Source organism: Trematomus bernacchii, unplaced genomic scaffold, assembly GCF_902827165.1.
Source record: "Trematomus bernacchii unplaced genomic scaffold, fTreBer1.1, whole genome shotgun sequence".
Classification (NCBI taxonomy): Eukaryota; Metazoa; Chordata; class Actinopteri; order Perciformes; family Nototheniidae; genus Trematomus; species Trematomus bernacchii.
Genome location: NW_022987648.1, coordinates 9,958,502 through 9,970,755, shown reverse-complemented (window position 1 = coordinate 9,970,755; position 12,254 = coordinate 9,958,502). Strand labels below are relative to the sequence as shown.

General features: G+C 41.6%; 1 protein-coding gene across 4 annotated transcripts in view; it reads right to left on the bottom strand.

Moving 5' to 3' along the window:
• LOC117485939 (histone deacetylase 4-like) overlaps positions 1 to 12,254 on the bottom strand; it is a 164,002-nt gene that overhangs the window by 20,933 nt on the left and 130,815 nt on the right. For all 4 annotated transcript variants that reach the window (XM_034134645.1, XM_034134647.1, XM_034134646.1 and 1 more), the window contains 5 exons: positions 9,354 to 9,461; positions 7,166 to 7,221; positions 6,605 to 6,692; positions 5,684 to 5,803; positions 5,498 to 5,595 (listed from right to left, as the gene is read on the bottom strand). In XM_034134645.1, coding sequence (XP_033990536.1) covers positions 5,498 to 5,595; positions 5,684 to 5,803; positions 6,605 to 6,692; positions 7,166 to 7,221; positions 9,354 to 9,461 — 470 coding nt within the window. The remainder of the gene's footprint in view (positions 1 to 5,497; positions 5,596 to 5,683; positions 5,804 to 6,604; positions 6,693 to 7,165; positions 7,222 to 9,353; positions 9,462 to 12,254) is intronic.

Here is a 12,254-nt window from a genome sequence, read left to right as displayed (position 1 = left end):
TACTGCCTGTGCTGCAGCACCTCTTTTCACCCTCTGTCTGAAACCAGAGCCCAGTGTGCTCTGATTGGTTAGCTGGCCGGCAATGTTGTGATTGGTCAACTGCTTAGAGATCTCCCGCCCCTTAGTCTATCACGTACAATATGTTGCAGTGCTAGCCAATAGGAGCGCAAGTGTTTCATAGTGATGTCAATATGTTACGGAGATAAACAAAGGAGTCCAATGGAGGCATCTCAGGAAGGAGGGTAGTGTCTGGGAAAGAAACTCCCTCAGGAGGGAACTTTGGGATTTTAGCCTTTTCAGACTATGTTTTGTTTGTAGCCTTTATTTAACCAGGTTAAAAAAATCCCATTGAGATCAACGATCTCTTTTTCAAGGGAGACCTGCGGTACATTGGTTACACATAAAAACAACAGAAAACAAAAAGGACATCACAACATAATTACAGGAGTATAAATTAGCAACCTATTCACAGTGACAGGTATCTAATAACATTTCATCCAGCCGTGCTTTAAAATGATGCAAGGGAATCAAAATGCTCAGTTTCAATGTTTTTTGCATAGTGTTCCAAGCTAGATGTACATGCACACAACCTATATAACACACTACAGGAAAGGGAAAACACCAAAAAGCCATAACAGTAGCTGCCAAAGTGTGTTTGTAATGGTAGGTGAGCAGAATCTTGTCGATAAACTGAACAAAAAAGGGTAATGTGATGCATTAGGAAAAAAAAGACTGAACTATTCCCTCTGTACAAATATACAATCTCCCTTTGCCGATCAAGCCTTCCTAAAATTGGACTGTATTCATTAGTCTATTAAATTCACAAGGCTATAACCCAGTAAGTGCCTTTTTTATTCAATTTTTTCTTCTCAAAATTACTGCTTTTCTGATCCTGATGGGCGCATTTAGCTTTTGGCAATTTTCATCCAACAGGATTTCAAGTGCACACAAATATGCTCACACCGGTTATTACTGCAGTAGCTCTTGGCATGGTGGTAACATTTTGAGCCAAGGAAAACTTCCTTTTTAAAGACTATCATCTTTGTGTGATTACTCTAGTCCCTAATTTATCTTTTTTCCACATCTTGATTATGCCTTCATATCCAATGCTCTCCAGGTTTCTAACATGGGGAGCAAAGGGCTGAAATGTGGCATTGGTGGTGGACCGCAAGCTGCAGATAAGCATTTCATATTTCTAAACAGATGTAAGATAAGTATTAATTTCTTTAGGGTTGTATGTTAATATATACAATAAAATCAATTATTTATTTAATATTCTAACTAACTCATATGTTATCACTTCAAGAAGTTAAATGTGCCTTATAATGCTCATTTTCAGCTTCTTATGTGTATGTTGTGTCTCTACTGTGACATGTCTCCATGCTTTAATGCTCAAAAAGCTCTTTATTGTTCTCATTCTGCCTGTGCTGCAGCACCTCTTTTCACCCTCTGGCCGTTTCTCAATGGCGAGTAAAGCTGCTTCAGAGCCACTATTTCAAGCATACTACGTCATCGAGTGCCGCCGAAGTACTGTTCCAATCGCCAGCATACTTGGAAATCTACCGAGCCCGGCGTACTCCGTTTGGAGAAATATCGAGGCTGCACATGAGTAGACTCCGCGGTCTTAAAATCCCCACAATGCTTTGCGCACAGACCAATTTCCCCAAATCTGTGGCGGAAGATGTAAGGCGGGGCCTCTCATATGACGCACACCTGCACACTTGCTCGCCTGTTCCACTCTTTGTTTTCCAAATGCCAGGTAGTATTCTTGACTCACTTCTGAAGCAAGATGCTCGGCAGACATGTGCTACCAAGCAAGCGTACTCGCGATTGAGAAACACCCCGTGTCTGAAACCAGAGCCCAGTCTGCTCTGATTGGTTAGCTGGCCGGCTCTGTTGTGATTGGTCAAACACTAAGAGATGTCCCGCCTTTTAGCATATCATGCAAAATGTTTTGGAGTGCTAGCCAAAAGAAGCACGAGTAATATGGAGGCGTTTCAGGCGGGCGGAAGGGACACAGGGATTTAAGCCTTTGCAAACCATTGATATGCACTAAACCTATATAACAAACTACAGAACAGGGAAAGCACCAAAAAGCATAATAGGGCCCCTTAAACAAAGTGTAATCACATCTTATGTTGAGTTTCTGTTGTGCAAAGGCATAACAGCAAGTGTTTGGAGAAATAAAACCTCAGTTAGGAGAACCCTTTTTCGAAAATAAAATCTACACTATGTTCTTTAAAAGCAGCATCAAACCGGTCAACAAAAGGTTAATCTGCGAACTTCAAGGCTTTCCTCTCCGTTCATAAAAAAAAGAAAAGTTGAGGAGAGCCGTAGAGGAGAGAGAGAATAAGAGTGAAAAACTCACACACGCACACTTACACTTCAAAGCCCTGTCATCTGGCTCTGCGGAGAGCTGGTTTGAATTAAGTTTAATTCTCCTCCTCTCTCGTCTTTCCAAGTTCATGGCAAAGTAGGGAGTGAGGGGAGGAGGATGAGGAGAGAGAGAGAGAGAGAGAGAGAGAGAGAAGAGAAGAGAGAGAGCTAGAGAGAGCGCTAGCTCGCTAGCTCCTCTCTATCTCTCTCTCTCCTCTCTCATCTCTCTCCTCTCTCTCTCCTCCTCTCTCTTCTCTCTCTCTCTCTCTCTCTCTCGCTTCTCTCTCTCGTCTCTACGCTTACTCCTAGAGAGAGCGGGGCTTCTGGTTTTCATTAGGGCCAATTTTCTTATCTTTTTTCTCTGTGCTTTCTGGAGGCTCAGAATTGATCCCCTGCAAATGCAACGTGGCACAGGCCAGTGGAGGAATGGGAAGGTGCTGGCTGCGAGGGACGCATCCCGTTCCATATACTGGGAGAGAGGAAGAAGAGGACCGCAACACACAGATAAACAATGAGATTCAAAGAGAACGAGAGGCTGTGTGCATCAGGTGTCGTTCCACATGTTGTTGTAAACGCGTTGATGTGAAAGCTGCATGTGGGAGCATTTGTGCATCTGTGTTCATTCAATCATGAAAACCAGGATTCTCTGCATTTTGATGAGCTCGTGCTTTACGTGTGTGTGTGCGTGTGCGTGTGCGTGTGCGTGTGCGTGTGTGTGTGTGTGTGTGTGTGTGTGGTAGATATATGAGCTGTGAGACAGGTTTGCTGCTGTCCTCTGGGGCATATGAATTGTCCTATACTTCTACAGCCTCGGGGGATTAATGGCACCAGGGTCCAAGGTGAAACACACCCAAAACTGGAGTTCTCTTTTACTTTATATCTTTGGACTGCTTCCATTATTTTCATTTAATAGCCTACAATTACATTAACAAAACACACAAACACAGTTAAAGCCTCTCCACATGCATGCAGCCATGACCAAACATACTAAAACTACTGTGTGAAAAAGGGTTTTGAATTTGATGTTAACAAAGTGGGCTGGTTTAACTGAAGTGCACTGCATACCTTAATAAGAATATATCAGCTCAAATACAGATGAAACATCTCCAACATAATGTGTTTGCAAGACTTAAAAGGGGCGCTCCAATTTTAAACATGACATTCAAAGTCATCATCACAAGGAGTAAAACGCAGCCAGTGAAAAAGGTTTTACAATCTCTTCTGTGGCTTTGGCTTTCCAAAGTTTGAAAAAGAAGAACCCTGAAGATGTCATCAGCGTTATCTAATCTGGGGCTCGACACTTAAGTGTTTAAAGCTTCAATTACAAAAAAGAGGTGTGGTATTTAAAAAAAAGTGGTTATTTAGGAATAATTTAGTTTGAGTATAATTGCAGGAACCTGTTTTTCCTTTTGTTTGCTCCACATGGGAACTAACAATCTGAATACTTATTGCATTTTAACTAAATGGCTAGAGTTCAACACTTTAAAGAGCAATAATAAACAAGTTATTATCAACAAGCACACAGGTTAGTAATGAACACGTATAAACTGCAAATCTAGAAGAAACCGACATGCCCATTATAATCGAGCAGTTACTATTGTTATTAAACTAAAAAAAGGACAGAATAGATTGTTAATAAATAAAGCATAGTCAGCAAAGTAAATGTTTATTTCAATTTAACCTAAAGTGTGGCCCTTCACAGCAGCCTCTGCGGCCCCAGAGATGCAGAGAAAGCACAGAAAGCTGTGGAGAGTTATTCTGCAACCGTTGCCATTCACAACATTTGTGAAGAATTGTAGCAGAATATCATATTGGCTAGACATTGATTTGAGCTATCTCAGGTTAGAAATACCATTAGCACACAGGCCATGCGCTTTTTTCAAATGAATGTAAATACTGAATTGTATTGGGAATTCTAAGGCAAACTGCAACAGCTACTGGCTTCAGTGATGGCTTATACATAATGTCTGTATGATATATGTATATTAGGTGGTTGTCATCAGTGCATTATGTACACATGTGTGGAAAGAGGAGGATGAAGGGGAAAGAAACAATAAAAAGTGAGGGCACATTAACAGGGTCTGGGGTGCATTAACAGAGAGAGGTGTGCTTCCGGGGGTTTGCGTGCCGAGGGCTGCGAGAAGACAGCGGCCTGTCGGTTTGAAGGGTTTGGCACGGGGCCAGACGGACGCACGGTGGCGAACATGGGTTCATCTTCAAAGAGCGAACCAGAGATGGTGATGAGACATGAACATGTCTGTGGTGAGTCCATGCCTTTCGAGCTGGGTGTGCGTATGTTGTGTGTGTGAGGTTATAAATAGCTCTAGAAAGTGGACCTAATAGAAATCAGGCCTGGTATTAGGAGCAGCTCCCTTAATACTCAACAGCCCCCAATGGATTGTTTGTCAAACGGTGCACTACAGAGCACTCCATCAACACCTTTAGCATAATACCTATACACAAATTAGAATGCAGAATTTGTACGGAACTGGACAAGATTTATAAATGGGGAGCAATTTTGATTTGTAGATCGATAAGAATTGACCAATCATGTTTGAGCGGGCTTTATTTGCATGGTAAGCAGTTGGTGTAGAAAGAACCTGATGTGCAAAACAGAAGGGCACTTTTCGGAACACAATTGCTATTTGTTTTTTATATTATTTTTGAAGTGGTTACCTTTTGTAGTCCAAGCAGTTTTGACAAATCATGTTTTTGCAGGCTTTGGTTGCATGGAGGTAAACAGTTTAAAAATATAAGGTACAAAACACAAGTGCCCATTTCGGATAGCTTTTTTTGCTCTCTTTTATTTGTTTATTTTCACTCATTTTCAGAGATGTATAGAGAGCTGTCAACGTCACCTCTCAACCCAGACTACGTCTACATTTGCTAATCGTACTGCAACAAAAGGAACACCGCATTAAAGACGAAGCCTTTGCCTCGATATTTCCTTGAAAAAACGAGTGCCTCGAAATATTGTCCGTTGACACAAGAGGCTAACTTGTCATCGGACCAATACTTGATAGGTAATATTTTAGCACCACAATGTATCTAAATCTACAGTTAGACCACCAAAAATAGAGAGAATATTTCTCTAAAGTAGCATGTGATATCAGGGCCTTACCTAAAAGCAGCCAGGTACTCCACGTCACCCATGGGAGGTTCAAGTCCTCCTGTAAAGGCCATGTTCACGTTGAAGCCTACGCCTGCTTCACTGCCCACCTGCAACACAAGAAACATGGGCACCCAGGTTACTTTGTGCTTTGTGGAGACAGGCAGCCAGAGAGATGGACTGGGGGTCCTTTCCCACCTCGTCAGGTGCTCCACTGCCAGGGAAGAAGTTCCCATCATCAAAGCGATGCAGCGACAGGTAGAGAACACTGGGGTCTGCGTAGAAGGCCTGCTGGGTACCGTTACCATGGTGGACGTCCTGGAAACATTGAAAAGGGATGGGTTAGGATAAAATGTAACATAGAGAGCGGTGTGCGAGGTTTGTAAAAATGAGGGAGCCGCTCTAGAGACATAAGAGAAGCCGACTTGTCACCAAAAGGACATCAGATGATTGGGTTGAACAGATCGACAATCCGTGTGTAAATGTGTAATCGGCACATTTTGAACACCTTTCAAAAATGAAAAATAAGAACTGTTCACACAAATAATATTGAGACAAATCGACCTTCGTAGTGCACTAAGACAAACTGAATGATGCTCAGAGACTGCTAGATAGACATGTACCTCAGCTGCTCTGATGTCAAAATAAGATGGTCAGCAGGATTCAATAAAACACTTCAAAGGTTATTCAAAAAAACATCAGTTGAATGACCTCATTTTCTCTTTCCCAAGAATGCTTTAATAAACCGGTCCTAAAAATGTCCCCTGATGGCTGGACGGGCATGACAATGAGTTCGCTAGCTGCACTAAAAGTTCCCCTGTGACAGACAGAGGAAATGAAAAGGACCTTCAAAGGCTTTTGGCAACGGCCATGACGAGTGAGGGAAGCCGCTGAAGAGCAGCTTTGTCATTTTTCAAAAGAGAGACAGCGTCTGACCTAAATAGACAATATTTTAAGCCCTTTTATCCTCTCATAACATAGCTTGCCTACCAATTTCTGAAAGAAAATAAAACTAATGAAAGCACAACATAAATAACTGCCACCGCAACAACACCAGAGTGCATTCTCTAAATAGCTTGTTTTGTAATAATGACCCATTGTGTTTTATGTTGAACTCACCCAGTCCACGATGAGGACTTTACTGACGTTGAGTCTCTGCTGCAGCAGTTTGGCTGCTATGGCGACTGAGTTGAAGTAACAGAAGCCCCTGGAAGGAGAATGGACAGTAATTCAATGTAGTTGAACATACTTTATTTGTCCCTTAATGTAAATTCAAGGATATCACAGGTAAAAGTGTTATAGGTCAAAAGAGCAAGTGCATTTATCAGTCATTATTACACAGCATATTAGAATACTCAATTCTGATTGGTCAATCTGGACATTTCAGAGGTTGCTTAGTAATATTTAAATACAGTCACGCCATTAAATCTAATTTTAAGAACAACACATTAAATGCCCACAGTGCATAATTAAGTAGAAGCTTTAATATGTGCTATACAGAGGACTATTACAACATGGAATGCAAATTGGAAGACACTGTATGTTCTTACGGACATTTTATTTTGGATACATTTAAGGCATGGAGGAACTGTGTAATAATAATAATGTATTTATAATAGGGCTGCAATAAAACAGACTAGAGCTTATCTATGAGCTGGTTACATTTCCTCATGTACTTACATTGGCGTGCTCTCCTCAGCATGGTGTCCAGGTGGTCGAACTACAGCAAAACCATTCTGTCAGAGGGAAAGAAAATCATTCACATATGTTAAACTGTTACTGGAGATAAACCAATAAGGTCCTTGTTATTTCTGTATGACCTCAAACCTGCTAAAATCAAGTTTGTTTATATTGCACATTTTGACAAGTGTAGACCTCATGTATTTAAAAATAAAAAGTAGGCAAAGTTCATAATTGAAAACTTCAAATGTTATTAGAAAAAAGGGAAGAAGACAAGAAGGTAAAATAATTGTTTTGTGTTAAAAGAAAATCCTGTTTCGTAACACCTTTAGGCCCTAAAAAACGCGATTAATTTTTGAAATAATAGTAGGAAGAATTATTCCAGCTCCAATAATATATTTCGACCCAACTCCGTCATTTCCTCGGACCCCAAAAATGTAAAGCAAAAATGATTTAATCTTTTAACTTCCCTTCTAGTGTCGGTCAATACCAAACATAATCCTATCACAATTCATTCTTCAAAAATGCCACCATATCTGAAGTTCAAGATTTAAGACGTTTTCTAACAGGTAGAGTAAACAATAAGTGTATCGATACACATACAGAAACATATGCTTACTCTGGGTCATTTAAGGGGACCTTTGCTCAGGCGTGGACATGCGGGACTCCAAGCAACAGTTTTCAGGGCACCCGCTGCTATGTGGGGACATTAGATAGATGTCCATGCTGATGTGGAGCGAGGCTAGCTGGACTAATGATGTTGAGTCAGCTGCTGCGGATTAACAGCCTGCCGGGAGTTTATTGTAAAGACAACTGCCTCAGCTGGATCCAGACACTCGGTTAACTCAAGCCGCATAATACAGTACGTACGTAGGTGTGTGAGAATACGTAACAATGTATTAAGATAGAAGGGAGGGGGGAATAGAAAGCGCTGCTTGGAGTGATAGTCGTGTGTGCATGAGTAGATTTATGGCACTGTGTAGACTTCAGAGAGTAGCTGGCACAGGTGGAATTTGGTCGTTCGGCTGTTGAGGATCCTCAGAGGAACATCTGTATGTGTGTAAGCATGTGTGTGTGAATGTGTGTGCGTGTGTACACATGTGCATGTATGTGTTAAGATGAGGTTAAGCTGAGGGCAAGTCAATACCTGTGAACTTTAACCCTACATTCTTCATGTTTGACTGAAGTTCAAGGTTTGTCCTCCTGGGATGTGTAATCCTTTTAAACTCCAATCACACAATGTTCCATATAGGAAGAACAGACCTATATTTCCTCATGGTAATGATTGCAAGAATTTATAGTGAAAAATATGGTGAGCTCATGTCCTTCAGAGGAATGTCATTAGTCTGTGGTTAGTAAGTTGGTGCTAAGCTAACGCTAAGTGCGACTGCTGCTCTGCAGGTGTCTGTGGTGTAATGCTAATAAAAGAGGCCTGTTAGTGGGGAGTGCAGTGCCAGTGCTCCAGGCCCCCCTGCTGGGTTCAAACAGTAAGCAGCCCTCGCCACAGACACAGGAAGGCTGGCTGGTGGGCAAAGCAGGAGGGGGGGGTGGGGATGTCTGTCTGGGAGGTGCTAACGAGACTGTAGGGTGGAGGGAGGGTTTGCTTTTCTCTAGGTGTTTGGAGGTGTGGATGGATAGTTTAGTGCTATGAGAGGCTAGACTTAAAGCGTTAGGTGTAATAACGTGTATAAAGATCTACACAATAAAAAAAAGTTAAAAAAAAAAGAGGAAAGAAATACACATTTTTTTATTATATTAATATATAGAGCCAAGAAAAAAGTATTGAAAATGCATAGCTTGTAAAAAAAATAGCTCTCCTGTGAGATATCCAATGTAATGTAAAGCGCTTTGAGCATTCGTTAAAGCGCTAAGTAAATGTAATGAATTTGTATTATTATTACATTGTTTTTGGTAAAAGACCTCAAAACCTTATGGCCAAATAACCACACAGTTTTTGCTAAAATACAAACAAATTGTAAAAAACATAATTTAAAGTCTAAAGGTGTGGTTTTAAGAGGGGCTGAAATAATAAAACCCTTTAAAGTTGTTGTCATTTTCTTTTTTTGGATGGGGTACATCTGATCTTTGTTTCATGTTTCTTAAACTTAGCCTTTACTCACGCCAATCCCTAAAAACATAGCTCAGCCATTACTTTGGTGATCATTCGGAGTGGAGAAAGCCAATTTACCTTGAGTTCTCCCGATGCTACTTTGAAGACCAGCTCCACCACGGAGCCCACGGCCAGACGAGCCGCGCTGGATGAATGGACCTCATTCCAGATGGTGTCGTTATCCACCTGCAAACAAACACAAATGTTCCGTTATGTGTTGTTAATACCACATTTATAAAAGGGAGTCAAAACATGCAACGTTATATTGTTTTCCATTTATTGAGAGACATTTGATGTTGTGGTTTATTTCAGTGTGACGGCGATTGTAAAACTGTGAGGACATTTGAAATCATTTGGCTTATGTCATTTCACATCAAAGTGAGTCTTTGAAAGTAATAGTTTTGGGACTGCTGGCATGTTCTCTGAAAACAATAGAAACTGTGAGGCAGTAACACATATTTAGAAGCTGAATCACACAGACCGCATTATTTCTGAACATTTATTTTTTCGCAAACACGAAGAAGCAGATGTAAAATAACCTTGTTTCAAGATGTTCTTCAATACAAACAGACATAATGGGCTCTTCATTCTGGCATTTATCGAAATGTTATGTTTTCAATTCAAAAGATAAGAGTTATTTTGAAACACATTTTCGAGGTCACATGAAAAAGAAAATTAAAAGTCTGGGGACAAACACACTGGAAATTGAAGTAAGGCAAGAAAAATACAGCTATTCTGCATTTATTTATTTGTTTTATATAGTAAATATAATAATTAAAGATTTACTGTACGTATGATTGTATATGTGTGTTCAGACATCATTCAGTGGTCAACCCACATTATTCTGCAGCACGCTTGACCCTCAGCCCCAATCACAAACAGCCCATCCACACACACACACCAACATGCATACAAGCCAAATGGAGCACAATACTCTACGTGATTGATTGTGAACAGGGCTATGCACAGGATAACACACACACCCTCCATCAGGCATGGCAGACAGTGCAGGCAGATGGAGCGCATGATAAACAGGGAGAGAAGAAGCTGGCGAAGGAAAAGAAGAAAAGGAAAGTCGATGTGTTTGAACCGTACACACATGTGCTGGGCGGACCGTGCCAGAGCTTTGGTCGAGGCTTTCTGATGTACCCCCGAGGGCTCTCCTTTGAATATATTAACCTGCCAGTCTGCTGGCCTTTTCATTCACACTGACGGCCTTTCAGTCAGTCAGCTGGTGCCCTCACCCCTCACCCCATTAACCAGGCGCTGTGTTAAGAGACTCGACTGGTTCTCTTGTCTGCAGTGATCAAGGCTGGAGGACAACTCCATAATGCATCCAAAGAGGAAGAAAAGGCTCTTTCTTAAGTTGCGCCAAGAAGACCATGAAATTAAAACTGTGGTGCACTTATTGTAGACTTAAAAAGTTGTAAGGGGGTATAGGGCAGGGGTGTCAAACATAAAGCGCACGGGCCAAAACCGTCCCAGCAAAGGTTCCAATCCGGATGACTTTGCAAAGTGTAAAAATGACAGATTTTTGTGTATTGGGTATGTATACATTTTGAAATGTTACGAGTCAGGGGGATAACTTAAACTCTTTTCTTAATAGTTCCCACTTTAGTTTGTATGGTGGTGTGTCAGGATTACCGCACAGATGTGGAAATTAATGTAAAATGACTACATTTGTTAAAAAATATATCATTCAATGTGAACATTTTAAGAATATTCTTCTTGACATCAAAACAAAGGGAACCATTTGGAGTTGTCTTTATTTATAGGTTATTATGCTATGCATTTTTATTTTCTAGCCAACTTGAAACCACATTTGGGTGCATGTGGCCCCTGAACTAAAATGAGTTTGACACCCCTGGTGTAGAGAGTGGCTGTGGGAGCAGAATGAGAGGAGAAAGTGGTGTAAGAGAAAGACATTGTGTAGTAGCCGAGTCGGTGATTGAGCGTTCGAGAAAGTGAGGAGCCAAGTGAGTGAGTGAATGGGAAACTGAATCATATATACAAGTCAGGTTAATGAGCGCAAACAGATGCTGCTTTAAAGCGCCATGTGGAGACTGGGTGGTTTATTATTTCCCATGTTGATGTTAGTTTCGCCTCGAGCCAGGAGTGGGACGCAAGTTCGTCAGGAAAAAAAAGTGAAAGGGAAAGAGAAGGGGTAGGTAGAAAAAAGAGCGGGAACGTGCTGGTATGACGGAATGATGGTTCCCCACAGGCTGACAGCCTAATTTCAGCCCCCTTCCTCTGTAAATGTGTGTGTGTGGGGTTGACTTGTATGTGTGTGTATGACAGGAAGACAACAATTTAGCCCCATTTGCCATTATAAAGGGCAGAACAAGGCAGTGCGAGGCTCCACCTCTTCTTGTTCCCACCAGCAGCAGCAGTAAGCCTCGAGGGAGGGAGGGGGGGAGGGGGAGGGAGAGTGGAGGTATGGATAACATGTAAATATTGGAGCTGGAAACAGCAAGTTTAACTACAATGGGATCGGGCGGCCGAGATCCTCTCCACATTAAAGAGCAGGCTTAAAGGGGAAATATGATGCAAATGTTCAGGTTCATATTTGTATGTTGTGCCTCTACTGTGAAAGGTTTACAAGCTTTAATGTTCAAAAAGGTATTTCTCATACTGCCTGTGCTGCAGCACCTCTTTTCACCCTCTGTCTGAAACCAGAGCCCAGTCTGCTCTGATTGGTTAGCTGGTCGGCTCGGTTGTGATTGGTCAACCGCTTAGAGAGGTCCTGCCCCTTAATCTATCATGAACAATAGCCGCTTTCACACCAAGTACTTTGCCGTACTTAGTTCCCAGTACTTAGTCCCGCCGAACTCTTTAGTCCCGTAACTGTCCTAGTAAATCGCGTTCACACCGGAAAAAGTCGGTGGGAGGATTAGGCAAATGAAGCCGCTGACGTCACTTCTTCTTCTTCTGCTTTAGGTTTACTGGCAGGCCGCAAACAACTTCACGGCGTATACTGCC